Source organism: Sinohyriopsis cumingii, unplaced genomic scaffold, assembly GCF_028554795.1.
Source record: "Sinohyriopsis cumingii isolate HCF-2022 unplaced genomic scaffold, ASM2855479v2 utg002967l, whole genome shotgun sequence".
Lineage (NCBI taxonomy): Eukaryota > Metazoa > Mollusca > Bivalvia > Unionida > Unionidae > Sinohyriopsis > Sinohyriopsis cumingii.
In genome coordinates this window covers 44341-58942 of record NW_028316355.1, presented here as the reverse complement: position 1 = coordinate 58942, position 14602 = coordinate 44341, and the positions used below count along the sequence as shown (strand labels likewise).

General features: G+C 35.3%; 1 protein-coding gene across 2 annotated transcripts in view; it reads left to right on the top strand.

Moving 5' to 3' along the window:
* The window catches only part of LOC149769941 (uncharacterized), an 86792-nt gene that overhangs the window by 30900 nt on the left and 41290 nt on the right, over positions 1–14602 (top strand). The window contains exons 1-3 of one of the 2 annotated variants that reach the window (XM_089949636.1): positions 8555–8657; positions 11580–11657; positions 13304–13393. In XM_089949636.1, the coding sequence (XP_089805762.1) occupies positions 11615–11657; positions 13304–13393 (133 nt within the window). In that variant the 5' untranslated portion in view covers positions 8555–8657; positions 11580–11614. Of the gene's footprint in view, positions 1–8554; positions 8658–11579; positions 11658–13303; positions 13394–14602 lie in introns of those variants that run through there. The other variant, XM_089949635.1, reaches the window with a different exon arrangement.

Here is a 14602-nt window from a genome sequence, read left to right as displayed (position 1 = left end):
ATTAGGGACGAATAATTCAGTGTCCTGGGACAGCAGCCTGACACTGTTTTTTTGTTAATTCCATCTGTCTATAACTGGAAATTTATCTTGCTCAGCTTTATAGCAAAATAATACTGTAGTATATCAGTGATGTTATTTTAGAAAAATATTAATTATCTTGAGATAAAAGAAACGAAAATATGTTAGCTCAAAAGAAAATCACAGCCTTCTCCCCAGTAAATAAATGATCAGTACCTTACATTATATGAATTTTAAGTTGCAGTCAAAGAGATGTAATTACACTGTGATTATTAAGCTCACACTATATCTAATACTGCGAAGACACAGTGCTGACCTTAGAGAGCCTGTTGACACAAATATAAAATGTTGATACTGTAGCCTACAATTCTCTAGCTACATTATTGATATAATAGGCAAGGAAACTTTGAGTGGGATACCATCACCTGAACAAGACATTTATCAGAGAGGACCGATAAACATTAAACACGCTTACTCCACAAACAAGAAAATATTTAGCGGACTTAAGAAATTAAGTATGAATCTGACAGAAAAAAAAGTGCCCTCCTGCAAATCTTAGTATGATTCGCGGTCTTACAAAAGAATACATGTACTTAACACATTAACATACGAGAGTAAAGAACTAAAACATGGCATGTATTTTTGTATGGGGACGGCGGTCGTTTATTTGAATCCGACATTTTTCTGAAAGTTGGATTTTGCCCTACTCTGTTTCATAATTCATTTTGCTACCACGTTGGGATACGTGACAGATGTAGAGATGTAATTAAATTTAATTATGTATCACCATTAATTTGTGACAGATGAAACTGTTTTGCAAAAATGAGATATTTTTTTTTAAATTGTTCTGTCATGAGTAATAAACGCATGCTGTTTATATAATTAAAGTCGAGCGATACAGATGTTCAGTCTGTGATTCCGTATCGCACACCCAGCCTGGAACTACTATCACAACTTGAAGTGTGTGTGTGTGTGTGTGTGTGTGTGATTTGGATTTTTAACGTAGCTTTAAAAAAATTTCAGTCATATCGCTACGATGTCTGCAGTGTGACAGTTTATAGTTATGTCTAACACTGGAGCATCATGCCGCAGACCTGTAGCATGATGTCCCACCCAGTCACATTATCCTGACACCAGGCCGACCAGTCCTAAAACTATAATGCTGAGCTCCAAGCGAGGCAGCAGCTAGAACATATTTAAAGAATGGCGGCTATAGGTGGAAGCTACTAAAGTGGGCTCTGTAGATTTTGGCGGTTATAAGTGGTTATTTTTACAGTGAAATGGTTCATAATTGTTGGGATGATGTGTGAATATTCAAGGAATGCAGGGTATAGAACATTACTAGTGAATCGTAATTAATTTTGAAGAAAAAATGTCTTTTTTCACTCATGATTCGATTATGATGGAGTAGAGATGGAAGTTTAGTGGTCCAGTTTTGAGACATTTCCTACCTGATTTGTTTGACTCATTTACTTATTTCAGTGTAGTTACCTGTCCATCAGTTGCCTTCAGTTGTAAGAATTGTTTGGCACATGGTGGGTAATAAATGTCAGCGTCACAATCAAGTAGTGAGAAAAAATTAGTCCAAATAAGATTATCTACAAGTATGAGTGGAAAGAAATATCAAGGCAAGCAACAAATAAAAATCATATTATAGAGTGGCGCCCTAATGGAGACATCTGACTAGACAATTGTACTCAAGCTTGATTCACTCATTCATACTTGTTATGAGTGAATCAAGCTTGAGTACAAGTCAGCTGGACTTAGATGAAATAAAGCGAAGTCTCAGAGGGAGCATTTCAAAAGCAGATTTCACATCTGCTATTGCTGACTTGCTGAAAAAAGATGACCTAACAGAAATTGTCTCAACTATTGTGAGGAAATTGTTAGAAAATGTGAAGGATGATCTGAGAAAGGAGATAGTTGTAGAAAGTGAAAGGGTGGTAAAGGAGACGACAGAAGAGTTGATGGATAGGGTGGATTCACTGGAATTCGAAAACCACCAACTGCGAGCTAAATTACAAGAGGCAAAGAAGGAAAATGATAAAATGAGGAGTGACATGAAAGATTCTGACAGGATATCGAAACAAGCAAGTGCAGCTTCAAACCTAATCGAACAATATTCCAGGAAGCTGAACGTTAAAGTTTTAGGGCTGGAGGAGGAGGAAAATGAAAGTCTGAGATAAAGAATTCCGAAATTGGTGAAGGAAGTCACGAAGATTAATTTGGACATGGTGGCTGTGCATGGGATCCCAGGCCGACAGGGACAACCAAGGCCAGTGATTGTCAAATTTTGGAGTCTGGATTGTAAACTTCCAATTATCAAGAAGCGGAAGGATTTTAAACAGTACAAAGGAATTAGACTGGTAGAGGATGTGACCAGGATGAATACTTAACTGATCAATAAATTATCCAGCCATCAGGAAATTGACAGTGCATGGTATTTTAATGGATCTGTGTATGGTAAAACCAAATTAGGAAAAAGGATAAAATTTGACATATATGATGAAATTGATGAGAAAATTAGAATATAAGTGTAATATGCAACTCTATGAACTCATGAAATTGACCAAATAGGTATGTGAACTTTTGTTTTGATACTCCTTTTTCTACTCTAATTTGTTTTAATATTTTTTTAAAAGACACTTCTTTCCCTCACCAGTTTTGACCTTAGTTAATAGATGTGTTTATTCGCTCTTCCACTGTGTCATATCTCACCCTAATCAGTTCACTCATTAGTACATAAATAATCTTTCACTCATATATACTTATAGACATATTCATTTACTCAGTCGTTTACTCACCTTTTTCAACACTACTCTTCCACGTTCAATTTTTCAGTCTCCTATTCTTGCTCATTCATTCAATCACCCCATCACTTCCATGTATGCGCTCATTCATACTTTCTTTTTCTTCCCTTTTACCCCTTCTTCCATTCATTAATTTGTAATTTATACTCTTATTAATCTGTGCCTATTGGTTTACAAAACTGTCTTAGCTCCAGAAAGGTCTGTCACAGGTGCATAAGAATTATCGCAAATGGAGTTGTTTCACTTGTTGTCTATCGTATACTGTATCAATGTTAAACGCAGCCAAAGCTACAGCATGTACTGTAACACATGAATGATTTTAATATGGCTGTTTGTATTCTTTGTGAGTGTGAAAGCCATGCATATGATAAACTCAAGGTGATAATTACATTCATACAGTCCTGTATGAGGACATGTATATGTAAAATTTCTGCTGTTTTCATAAATAATAACATAAAAATGATACATATAAATGTTAGAGGCCTGCAAGGTTCAGTCTTTAAACGAAGGGGCATTTTCCACTGGGTAAAACATAATAATGTATCTGTAGTATGCTTGCAAGAAACTCATAGTACAAAGAACGATGAAATATATTGGGCAGCTGAATGGGGATACAAATGTATATTTAGCAACTTCTCTAGTAATAGTGCCGGGGTTGCAATATATTTTAGAAATACTTTTGAATTTATAATTCACAGAGAAAGATGTGACAGTCAAGGGAGATTTATTATTTTAGATATTACAATTAATGGCAACAGAATAACCCCCGTGAGTTTGTATGGTTATAACGATGATAATCATAGCTTTTTAAAAAAAAAAGTTAAAGGAGGAGATCTTATTTTATGAGAACTCATCAATTATAATGTGCGGAGACTGGAATACTGTTCAAGACTTAGATTTGGATACTTATAATATTTTACATGACAAACACCAACAGTCTAGGGCAGTGATTCAAGACCTGAAAAACGATTTGGAATTAATTGATCCCTGGCGAAATTCCAATCAATACTTAAAGATGTATATCTGGAGGCAAAAATCTCCCTTGAAACAAAGTAGATTAGATTACTTTCTTGTATCGGATGACATTCATATGAATACAGCTGATGCGTGTATCTTGCCAGGGTATAAGACTGATCATTCAGCTATTGTTTTGAGTGTGGCTTTTTCAACGTGTCCGAGGGGAAAAGGATATTGGAAATTTAATGCCCGATTGTTAAGGAAAACTGAGTATACTGATTTGGTCAAAATGTTTATAACTGACACTGTAAACGAATACTATATAGGGGGTAATAAAGATGACTCTCTCCAGGTTTCTCTTTCATGTGATGATCAAATGTTCTTTGAAATTTTGAAAATGAAATTAAGATCTGAAACTATATGTTATTCTGTTAGGACAACAAAAGAGAAACGGGAAAAATTAAAGAAAATTGAGCAGGAAATAATATAAATTCAGGGGGGACTGTCGAATAACATAGATGGGGAATCTCTGGAAAATTTAGAGAAAAAAAGCAGAATTAGAGGAATCTAGGAAAAAATACATAGAAGGTGTTATATTAAGATCAAAAGCTAGATTGTATGAATTTGGGGAAAAAAAGCACAAAGTACTTTTTAAGACTTGAAAAAGAAACTATGTCAATAGGACAATAAAGGAAATTATTTTAGATGATGGGACAAATATATCTGACCAAATAGATATTTGAGAAGCTCAACAACAGTTTTATATGGAATTGTACAAAAGTAGAATTGCTTAGCTTGATGATGAGGCTACTCAAGAAACTCGAAATAGATTTCTTAATCACAATATTAAACTTAGTCACGAGGAAAGAGAATCATGTGAGGGTCTGCTTACAATCAATGAATTCGGTATGTCTCTAAAACGGATGGAAATTGGAAAAAGTCATGGCTCGGATGGATTCACTGTAGAGTTCTATAAATTCTTTGGGAAGTCTCTTGTGGGATTTATATGTAGATCAATAAATTACGGATATCCTGTAGAAAAACGTTCAGATTTTTAGACTCAAGGAGTCATCACATATCTACCAAAGGAAGAAAAAGACAGAATATATTTTAAAAAATGGAGACCTATATCACTTTTAAATGTTGACTGTAAGATTGCTTCGGGGGCCATTGCACATTGCAGCTAGGATTGAAAAGGTTATTCCATCAATAATCAGTGATACCCAAAAAAGGATATATGAAGGGTAGATTCATAGTAGAAAATACCAGGCTATTATACGATATCATGGACTTACTTGAGAATGAAAACAGATACGGTTTATTATTGTAATGGACTCTGATAAAGCCTTTGACTCAATTAATTGGATCTTTGTGGAAGGAGCTTTACAATATTTTAACTTTGGTGATTCCGTTTGTAAGTGGTTTAAACTGTTTTGTAATGACTCTAAAAGTTGTGTTATAAATAATGGGCATATGTCATCTGTTTTTAGACTTGAAAGAGGATGTCGTCAAGGAGATCCCCCTTGCACCTTATTTGTTTAGCATTGTGGTTGAGATTTTAGCTATAACTTTAAAGCAAAATGTGAATGTACGGGGACTAATCTTTGACGCCAGTGAAAATAAATTGGGTCAGTATGCCGATGACGCTTTTATTCTTCTTGATGGATCTCAACTTTCTTTTAAAGCAACTATGAATGTATTGCAAGTTCTTTTCTATTATCTGGACTTAAATGTAACATAACAAAAACAAAAGCTATTTGGATTGGAAGCAGGAAATTTTCTAATGAAAGAATATGTCCCGAAATGGGCCTAATTTGGTCCTCTTCTAACTTTACACTCCTTGGCATAGAATTTTCTCCAGATTTACAACAAATGGTGGAAATTAAGTATAAGAAGAAACTAACAAAGGCAAAACGAATACTGGCAAGCTGGAGTCAAAGACATCTGACAATAGGTGGTAAAGTAATTGTTGTAAAATCTCTTGTTCTGCCCATATTCATACATCTTTTTTCAGCATTTCCAAACCCATCAGCAAAAGTTGAAGCAGAACTAAATCGCACATTATTTAAGTTTCTAAGGGATGGAAAAGTAGAGAGAATAAAACGCGATATACTAGTTTCCCCAGAAAACGAGGGAGGAATAAATATGATACACATATTTTCATTCATTAGGTATATTAAGATAAGATGGGTTAAAAGATTAGTCAATACAACTATACTAAGAAATAAAAAGGATATTTGGAATTTAGGGAGAAGGAAATTATACAAATTTAGTAAGTTCATTAAAAACAGTTTTTGGAGAGATGTAATTTTGGCAGTATCTAATTGGAAAGAAGAACCGCAAAGTCCTAACTAGTATCTATCCATGAGTATTTTAGATTTTGCCCCCCCCCCCCCCCAATGTTCTAGCATTATAAATCCTGGACAGAAGCAGGCTTTGAAATTGTAAATGATCTAGTAGATGATCACGGTAATGTAATACCTTTTGAAATAATAAAACAAAAAACTAGAAGTAATGATTTTTTTGAAATACTTTCTCCTTAATATCCTAAATTCCAAAAACATGGAAAGACGCCATAAAAAACCATTTAGGACATAATAATTTTGATAAGCAGGAGGATAAAATAATAAACTTGCAAAAACAAAATTCACTCAAGTTTGTTTACAAAGATCTTTAAAAAGAAAAGCTATACGGCAAAATACTGCAAAGCAAGAAACTTTGATGCAAGTATTTAATAAAAATATAAGTAGTGAGGAGTGGTCTGAGATTTATAGCCGGGCGAAATGCTGTACCAAGGATACCAAGTTGATCTCTTTTAACTTTAAATTAATCCATGGAATAATCGCTACTAATGATTTTCTAAAAAGAATTTACATATTAGATGACAACAAATGTACTTTCTGTAAGATTGAAAATGAAAGTATTACTTCACAGTTTTGGTACCGCTTTATTGAAGTTTGTGCACCTTTTTGCCCGAATATTGTACATTTGTCCAAAAGAGAAACATTCTTACGATGTAAACAACTGGACAGTTTGTGTGATTTCCTGCTTATTTTGGCATATATTATATTTATACTCGCAGATTCAATATGAAAAATCCTTCTATTTTTGCTTTTAAGCAAATAGTTGCAATGCATAAGAGCATTGAAAAATACACTGCTAAGGTAAATAAACAAAGAGGACCAATTTCTTCAAAAAATGGACCTCAATAATGAACATGTAACTTGTATCTGACTTGATGGTAAAGAAGAACAAAATACTGTAATATCACAAAGCCCATATCACCTAGAGTGTGTGCCATATGCATGTATGAATGCGCGCGCTCGTGTGTTTTCTTTTTCTGTAGATTATATTTATTATCCCTAGATTATCTGATAATCAGAAATGTTTGATCGTAAGGTGACCTTGGGATGGTTCCCCGACCCAGTGGTCAACCTATTACGGGGTTAATAAAAAATAAAGGAAGTACATATTTAAAGGTCTTTGGTATGAACCCGCGACCTTCCGTATCCGACGCGGACGCTCTAACCACTTAGGCCACCGGAGCGGTCTGAAATATTAAATAATACTCCATGTATAAGATATCCGGAATGATTTATTGCTATATATTTTAAATTATTTACAAATGCCTACACGCGTTTGTAATATTAACAAATACAATATTGTTTAGAGCTGTCTCTTTAAAATTATCCATATGGTTCTTAAAAATCTAGTCCGCATGTTAGAAAAATAAATATACATGTACATGCAGAGTTGGATCGGGGGGGGGGGGCAGGGGATTTCGGAACTCCCCGGCTACCCACCCCCCCCCCCAAAAAAATAGTCACTTGTCACTTGAAATTTGACCATCAGTTTATTCTTGCCCACGATTATTGGGTATACACTTTGAGTAAATATATATATAGACGTTTGCTTTGGTGTCCTTTCGAGAAATGTCAGGGCCCTTTTGAAGCTCTGGAACCACCCTACCCCACCCCTAAACACTTGACTTGATCCGGCCCTGATATGCTTAAATTATGAACTTTAATTTCAATGTATAAACAGATAGTTTAAAAGTACTGTAACATAATGAGTTTTCTATATAAAATTGAATGTATTTAATTACTGTAAATTTGTGAAATTTGTCCTGAAATTTTCTTGTTCATGGAGTGTGTATATTCACGAAGAATAGTGTAAGAAGAGAGGGTCACCTACTTGTCCAAAACCTACCTATGTTCCATTGGATAAGTAAGGGATAACTACTTGCCTATGATTACAGTTTAAATTAACTCACATATCTGATTGCAACATTTTTGAAACATTTAAAGCTAAAGAGTAAAATACCATCTCGGCAGTGCAGACAGATCGATGACTCAACTGTACAGTATATATCTAGGTCTAGCTCTCGGTCACGTGCGTCACATGGGGATTTTTCAAGGATTGTACAACAACTGTCATAAAACGTTCAAATGTCTAATTCATATTTTGAAAAGTATACATATCAAAAATTGAAAAGAATGTTACGATTCAAACCGCGATATGCAATTAATACAAAACCACATTAGTGTTCTGTTTCGAGTCGGATTTAAAAAATGCACGTGTTTTGGTTATTTGATAGCGTATGTGAATGTGTTAAGTATATGTATTCTTTTGTAAGGCTGTGACTCATCCTACGACTGTCACGAGCGCACTCGTTTCCTGACTGAAATTTACGTAATTTTCTTGAGTACACTATATATTTTCTTGTTTGTCGAGTAAGCGTGATTTATGTTCACTGTTTATTATACCAATAGCTTTGCTCGGAAACTCTTGGCTTCAGTATCAACACTTTCGATTTTTATCAATAGGCTCTCGAATGACAGCACGACTTTTTTTAACAGTATCAACTAGAGTGTAAGCTGAATCAATCCACTTTTGTTACAGCGTTTAGATTGTAACTTATACAACAGTTAACATACATATGGCAAGGTCATTTACTATAAGGTGCTGGACATTTAAGTTTCGAGGGCGGACGTGATTTTCTTTTGAGCTGAAGTGTTTTCTTTTCATTTATCTCAAGACAATTAATATTTTTTCTAAAGAATATCATGGATATAATATGGTATTATTTTGTTATAAAACAAAAAAGTGTCAGGCTCCTGCCCCAGAACATTGAATTGTTGGTCCCTAATATGTAATTGCGGTACACCGCGGTACAACATTTTTCGCGGTACACAGCTCTAAAATATACGGAGATTCTAACCCAGGTGTTTCAGCTACGCATGGATATCTATACCCCTGATTCAGTGTCATCATTTTTTCGGGTGATGTGTGAATTTTCGAGATGGTATAGAGATTGGTGTTTACAGACACGGCTATGGGTACAGGCTACCCGCGGAACCAGGTTCGAATCTCCGTAGAGCACGAATTAAAATTATATAACCTATATGATAATGTCATTTATTCGTGTGTGTGTATATATATATATATATATATATATATATATATATATATATATATATATATATATATATATATATATATATCAGCTTGACGGTAGAAGAGAGAAGGATAAACAGACGAATAAATACGATGTAGAGTAGCTAGTAGATATAAGAGACATAAAGGTCAAGGGTAAAGGTAAGAATAGGGAAGATAAATGAAGAGTTAAATCAAAGGTAGCAAGACAATGATATAAATTAATATCAAAGGTCATACCGTTTTTTATTTGTTGTTGTTTGCTTTGTTTTTGTTTTAAATAAACAACAAATAATATGTGGAAAAAGCTCAGTCAACACAGAGCACCCAGTGCCCTATTGCAAGGAAACGGAAACAGTACAATAACTGCAATATTTCGCTCGAAACTAGCTAATAAAATCACCCAAACAATAAAATTATAAGGAAGTTATTTATATTATAATTATCCTATTCCACTTTACAGCATAGAATGTATGGGGGGGGGGGGACTTCCTAACTAATCGGAAAGAGGGGTATACTTTTTGTCTTCTAATAGTTATTTACGTAGTCATGATCTTATAGATGTTAATGCCCTCTCTTCATCTTAGTAGTCAGCCATTTATGATATTTAGATAAAAGGAGTCAATTATGGTCCTCCGTCCTGTCATGAATGCCCAGAGTGGCCAAGTCAGATAAGGCGCTTGCCTTTATAGATCACTGACATCTCACCTCTGTCTGCCTTGGTTCGAGTCCCGGGCTCGGCCAACGTGGCCGTGTGAGAAAGCGTACCAGTAGCTTCCAGTGGGTCGATGCTTCTTCCAGGGTGTTTGCACGGGTACTTCCACCACTAAATCTACTGGCCGCCATGTATAGTCCATTATGTACTGAAAATGGAGTTTAACCCATACCAATCAACCAACCAATATACTGAGTTTATCGCTCAAGGCATTACTGTCATTACTGGTTAAAAAAAAAATCTAAATTAAGTCGCTAACAAAAATAGTCAAGTCGGGCTAAAACAAACTCCTCTGCTAATTAACAGTTGTTCGAGAGCTACCTCCCTTGTTAAACAAAAATTAGCAACACCTGACAGTGACGAGAAATGCGAGTGAATTGTGATGTAGTTCCGTGTGCTTAAATCAAGTAACTATATACAATATCAAAGAATCGTTTTCCTTTTTAAATTATAGAAGAAAAAATCGACAAAAAATCACGAATCAGGTCAGATTAAATTTAAACTCCACTTATTCACTGTCCGATTACATTATTCCACAATTTTGAAATGTCGTCCCTTATTTTTATTCCGCTCACTGTTATATTTAGACTTTGCAAACATTCTTCCGTCAGATACCAGGCTGATCTGACGATTGCTTGAGAATGTAATCTTTGCATAAAATCAGATGTTGCTTTAGTCACGTGGTTACTAGTCTCGAACCTTTAAATTTGTTTTCTTTTCACAATTGGCTTTTACTCCTCGAAATTAAATGACAGATCATGTATGTTGGATGAGTTTGAAAATTGGCACAAGCTATGAAATATGCATCAACTGAGATCCCAATTCCCAATTTATTCTTGAGCATGTCCACCACACTTTCTGCACAAACGTCGAATGTCTCATTGTTCTTTCCATCCTCAAAGCAAGAAATCATTATATTATTTGTCCTTGTGCATTGTTCCTGTTCGCCGAAGTGTTTTTGTCCAGCTTTATTCCGAGTCTGTAGGCCTCCAATCAATGTTTTATTTGCCTTTTCCCTTGGTTTTAACACCAGTATCTTCTGTTTTAACTGCTCGTGTTTAGTCTGATATTCGAAATGCCCCCCCCCCCCCATTTATTCTGCTTCTTTGTAGACTTCATCGACTTTCTTGAGGATATCTTCAAATTGTTTTAGCAAAACATTGTGCAGGACGGACTTGAGCACACTTGCCATCATTAGAGACCTGGCCCAGTTATCCATATCATCCATAGACACCATTTTTCCAGGCCTGCAGTTAGTTTATATAATTTGATTTCAGCAGACTGCCTTTTGATTGTATATAGTCTAAGACTATCGGGAGATTTGACAAAGTGGATTAAAACAAAGACTTCAGATAAACTTTTAAAAGTGTCTTCCAGAACGCTAGTTAGGCAGAAGTTCAAATAGGGTTGAATGAAACCTAATAGGCACAAACGGACAATAAGTTCATAGTTCATAGTTCGACTAGATACCTGGCCGAAAAATAAATAAATGTGGGGCAATCCGACACGATTTTAAAGTCAGTTTAGCGATATTAGGCTGTCTGATGTGGCTTTTGATCGCCAGTAGCGAAACAGATTACTACTTATTTTCATGTATGCAGCTATGAATAGCAACATTGTCGATTGTCTGTTTTGTTTTTCAGAAAAATGACAGTGATTTTATTATTCCTTCTGGAAAATGGCTTCACAAAGTTCAGTTAGTGGGCCCCTCAGACACATAGGTAAGTGTTACTATTATCATTATTCGGAATGAAAATAAATATATGTTGAACGTATTGTTTGTTTGTGACGTGTTCATTACTATGCCAATTGCAAGGGGAAGGGGTTCCCTTAGTTCTCTCCATAGTTTTCTACCACTTGGTAAACCATGGAATTGTCACTTTAAATTAATATTGCCATAAAATAGCTTGAGTCACGTATATTTTTCCGTTGGCTTTCTAACAAAGAAGAAATAGCAAATTTGTATCATCGATTAATCATTAAAAATAACGCTGATTGACAACACAAGATAAAGTGTGCCTGTGGGAGGGCTGTGTTTCTTTAATCAAGTAAGATTCTGGTAAGACTACTGTATGCAAGTAGGGGTCACTATAGGATCAAAATTGTATGCAATTTTACAATCCTAATTCACAGACATAATGATATTTCACTCTTCTTGGCAATAACTTTTGTCCCTGCCAATAGTCACAACTGGTGGAAGTGTTCTAAGATATCAGAGCCACTCAGGCAAAAAAAAATCAAGCAAAAAAAACAAAAAAAAAAACAAAAAAAAAAAACAAAACAAAAAACACCCTAGCTACTGCACCCGCGCGTCTATGGATATGATGTGCTACATCAATTTCGCGAAATATTTCTTCAATGTCAAATTGCAAGCAAAACTGTGTTTCAAACCCGAACGCCGCCATCTTGAAAAACACGTACAGTAATAGGTACATTTTTGCCTTTAGTTTTACTATAATCAATATTCTTTGAAAACAATGTTGTGTATGACAGACACTAGAGTAACAGGAATAAATCTCGATTTCCTTTCTTGACTTAACGGCTATATTTTTCAGTCACTTAACAAGTTTTTACTTCGATCGTCTGAGATATCAAGTTAATGCAGGAAAAACCAAAGTGATCCAAATACAAGTGACGTAGGATGGTGCAGCTATGTATAATGACGTTCAAGTCTGTAATGTGTTTATATTTTTCGCATGCTCGTTTATATCTAGAATTGGCATGTAACACCGACATTTACAGAGAGAGAAACTTTAGGGTTATTGTAAACCAGGTCCGTCTCTCACAAATTATTAAGTGGATGATTAAACATCATGTTTTAGCAAACCTCTGCTGAGTGTTACTTTCCTTTCTTTATTTCTTTCTAACAGCAAACATTTCGATTTGAAAATAAACCGAGAGTTTATGAGACTATATGCTGGCATGCTTGCCTACTGTTTTAATGTAATCTTTTGAAATAAGTTGGTTTGAATTATAACATTATCTTCATCCGAAGGATGACATTGTAGTCACAACGTCAAATGGATAAAAATGTGCCTAATTTTCATATTTTAAAAATGAAGACTTTATCAGATTCGAACAAAAGTCGCACATAAATACATAAAACATAAAGCTTAATTCGACCAATGCAAAACTGTACATTCATTCAAACATATTTGGCAGTACAGTTGTTATAGGACAAGAAGCACGCATTTGTACACGTAATTGTTGCACTATGGTCATTGTTTTCCTACAATATCAGTATCAGTTTTGTAAATAACTAGAGAATTGGAGAGAAATATTATTTGTAATGCAGATAATTTGTTTCCAACAGCATCAATCTATTGTTTCAATAATCGGGTATTGGGTAAATATAATTTCATTGCAGGGGCCCAAGACGCCCTCCAGCTTTCTCCCAGTATATATGGATATGTACGGGTACAGCGGCAAATGGAGCGCATGTTCAAGTTCATGCGATGTAAGTGTACATACATACATGCATGCACGCACGCACGCTCGCACAACACACACTCACACACACACACACACACACACACACACACACACACACACACACACACACATATATATATATATATATATATATATATATATATATATATATATATATATATATATATATATAGATAGATATAGATATATACATACATACATACATACATACACACACACACACAAACACATACATACATACATACATACATACATACATACATACATACCACTCCTGTGGCCTAGTGGTTATAGCGTCCGCCTCGGATGCGGGAGGTCGTGGGTTCGATCCCCGGCTGAGTCATACCAAAGACTTACAAAAATGGTACTAACAGCTGCCTCGCTTGGCGTTCAGCGTTAAAAGGTTAGTGTTAGGACTGGTCGGACTGGTGTCACGATAATGTGACTGGGTGGGACATCATTCTGCATGTCTGCGGCATGATGCCCCAGTGTTAGACATCACTATAAACTGCCACACTGCAGACATCGTAGCAATTTGACTGAAAAATTGTTAAAGCTACGTTAAAAATCCAAATCACATACATACATACATACATACATACATACATACATACATACATACATACATACATACATGCATGCATGCATGCATGCATGCATGCATGCATGCATACATACATACATACATACATACATACATACATACATACATACATACATACATACATACATACATGCATACATACATATTATTTCGAGTTTAAGTGTTTAAGTACTGTTTACTGTACTCTTTTTATGAAATTATTTTATCCAAAGTGAACTTAAAATGATTGGGGCCCCGGGTTGCGAAGTTGTCTAAAGCTCTCGGCTTTATCGATCACTGCCATCTCACTTTTGCCCGCGTGGGTTCGAGTCTCAAGCCTGGCCTCTATGTGTATGTGAACAAGCTCGCCAGGAGCTATCCGTGGGTCGGTGGTTATTCCCGAGGTTTTCCGGTTCTTCCTCCACCAGGTATACTAACCGCCATGTATAGGCTATCATATGCTGACAAGTGGCGTTAATCCAACAACAACAATAACAATATAATTAGTATATGAACTTGTTTTGGTCAACAAGTTGAATGCAGAGGTTAAATATGTTCACCCTCCTTTCTAAAGAAAGACTGACCTTGACTGTAAAATGGTTTTAGCTAGAACCGTGTATTTTAGAGAAG